The following is a 273-nucleotide window of genomic DNA, read 5'->3' as shown; positions in this document are numbered from 1 at the left end:
CGGTCGGGCCCGGCCTGGCGCAGCACGTCGCGGAGCCGGGCCTCCGAGAGCTCCACGTGGGCGCGCAGGTCCTGCAGGAACATGCGGCCCCCGTGGGCGCACAGCACCTTGGTGAGGAAGGAGCACACGGTGGGCTCCGCCATGGCCGCCCCAGCACGGAAATCCGAGGCGGCCAGGCTCCTCCCAGTCACGTCCGCGATTTCAAACCAGCATCCCGAGACCTTCTGGGGCCGGCGGGGGGGGGGGGCCGGGGGCCCGCGGGCCCCGGGGGGC

General features: G+C 75.8%; 1 protein-coding gene across 1 annotated transcript in view; it reads right to left on the bottom strand.

Moving 5' to 3' along the window:
• ZC3HAV1L (zinc finger CCCH-type, antiviral 1-like) overlaps positions 1–199 on the bottom strand; it is a 5822-nt gene extending 5623 nt beyond the window's left edge. The window contains exon 1 of the mRNA XM_015572665.1: positions 10–199. Coding sequence (XP_015428151.1) covers positions 10–143 — 134 coding nt within the window. The 5' untranslated portion in view covers positions 144–199. The remainder of the gene's footprint in view (positions 1–9) is intronic.
• Positions 200–273: the final 74 nt, after the last annotated feature.

This window comes from Myotis davidii, unplaced genomic scaffold (assembly GCF_000327345.1).
Source record: "Myotis davidii unplaced genomic scaffold, ASM32734v1 scaffold329, whole genome shotgun sequence".
NCBI lineage: Eukaryota > Metazoa > Chordata > Mammalia > Chiroptera > Vespertilionidae > Myotis > Myotis davidii.
Note: the sequence above shows the minus strand (reverse complement) of the source record. Positions and strands in the feature narration are given on the sequence as shown.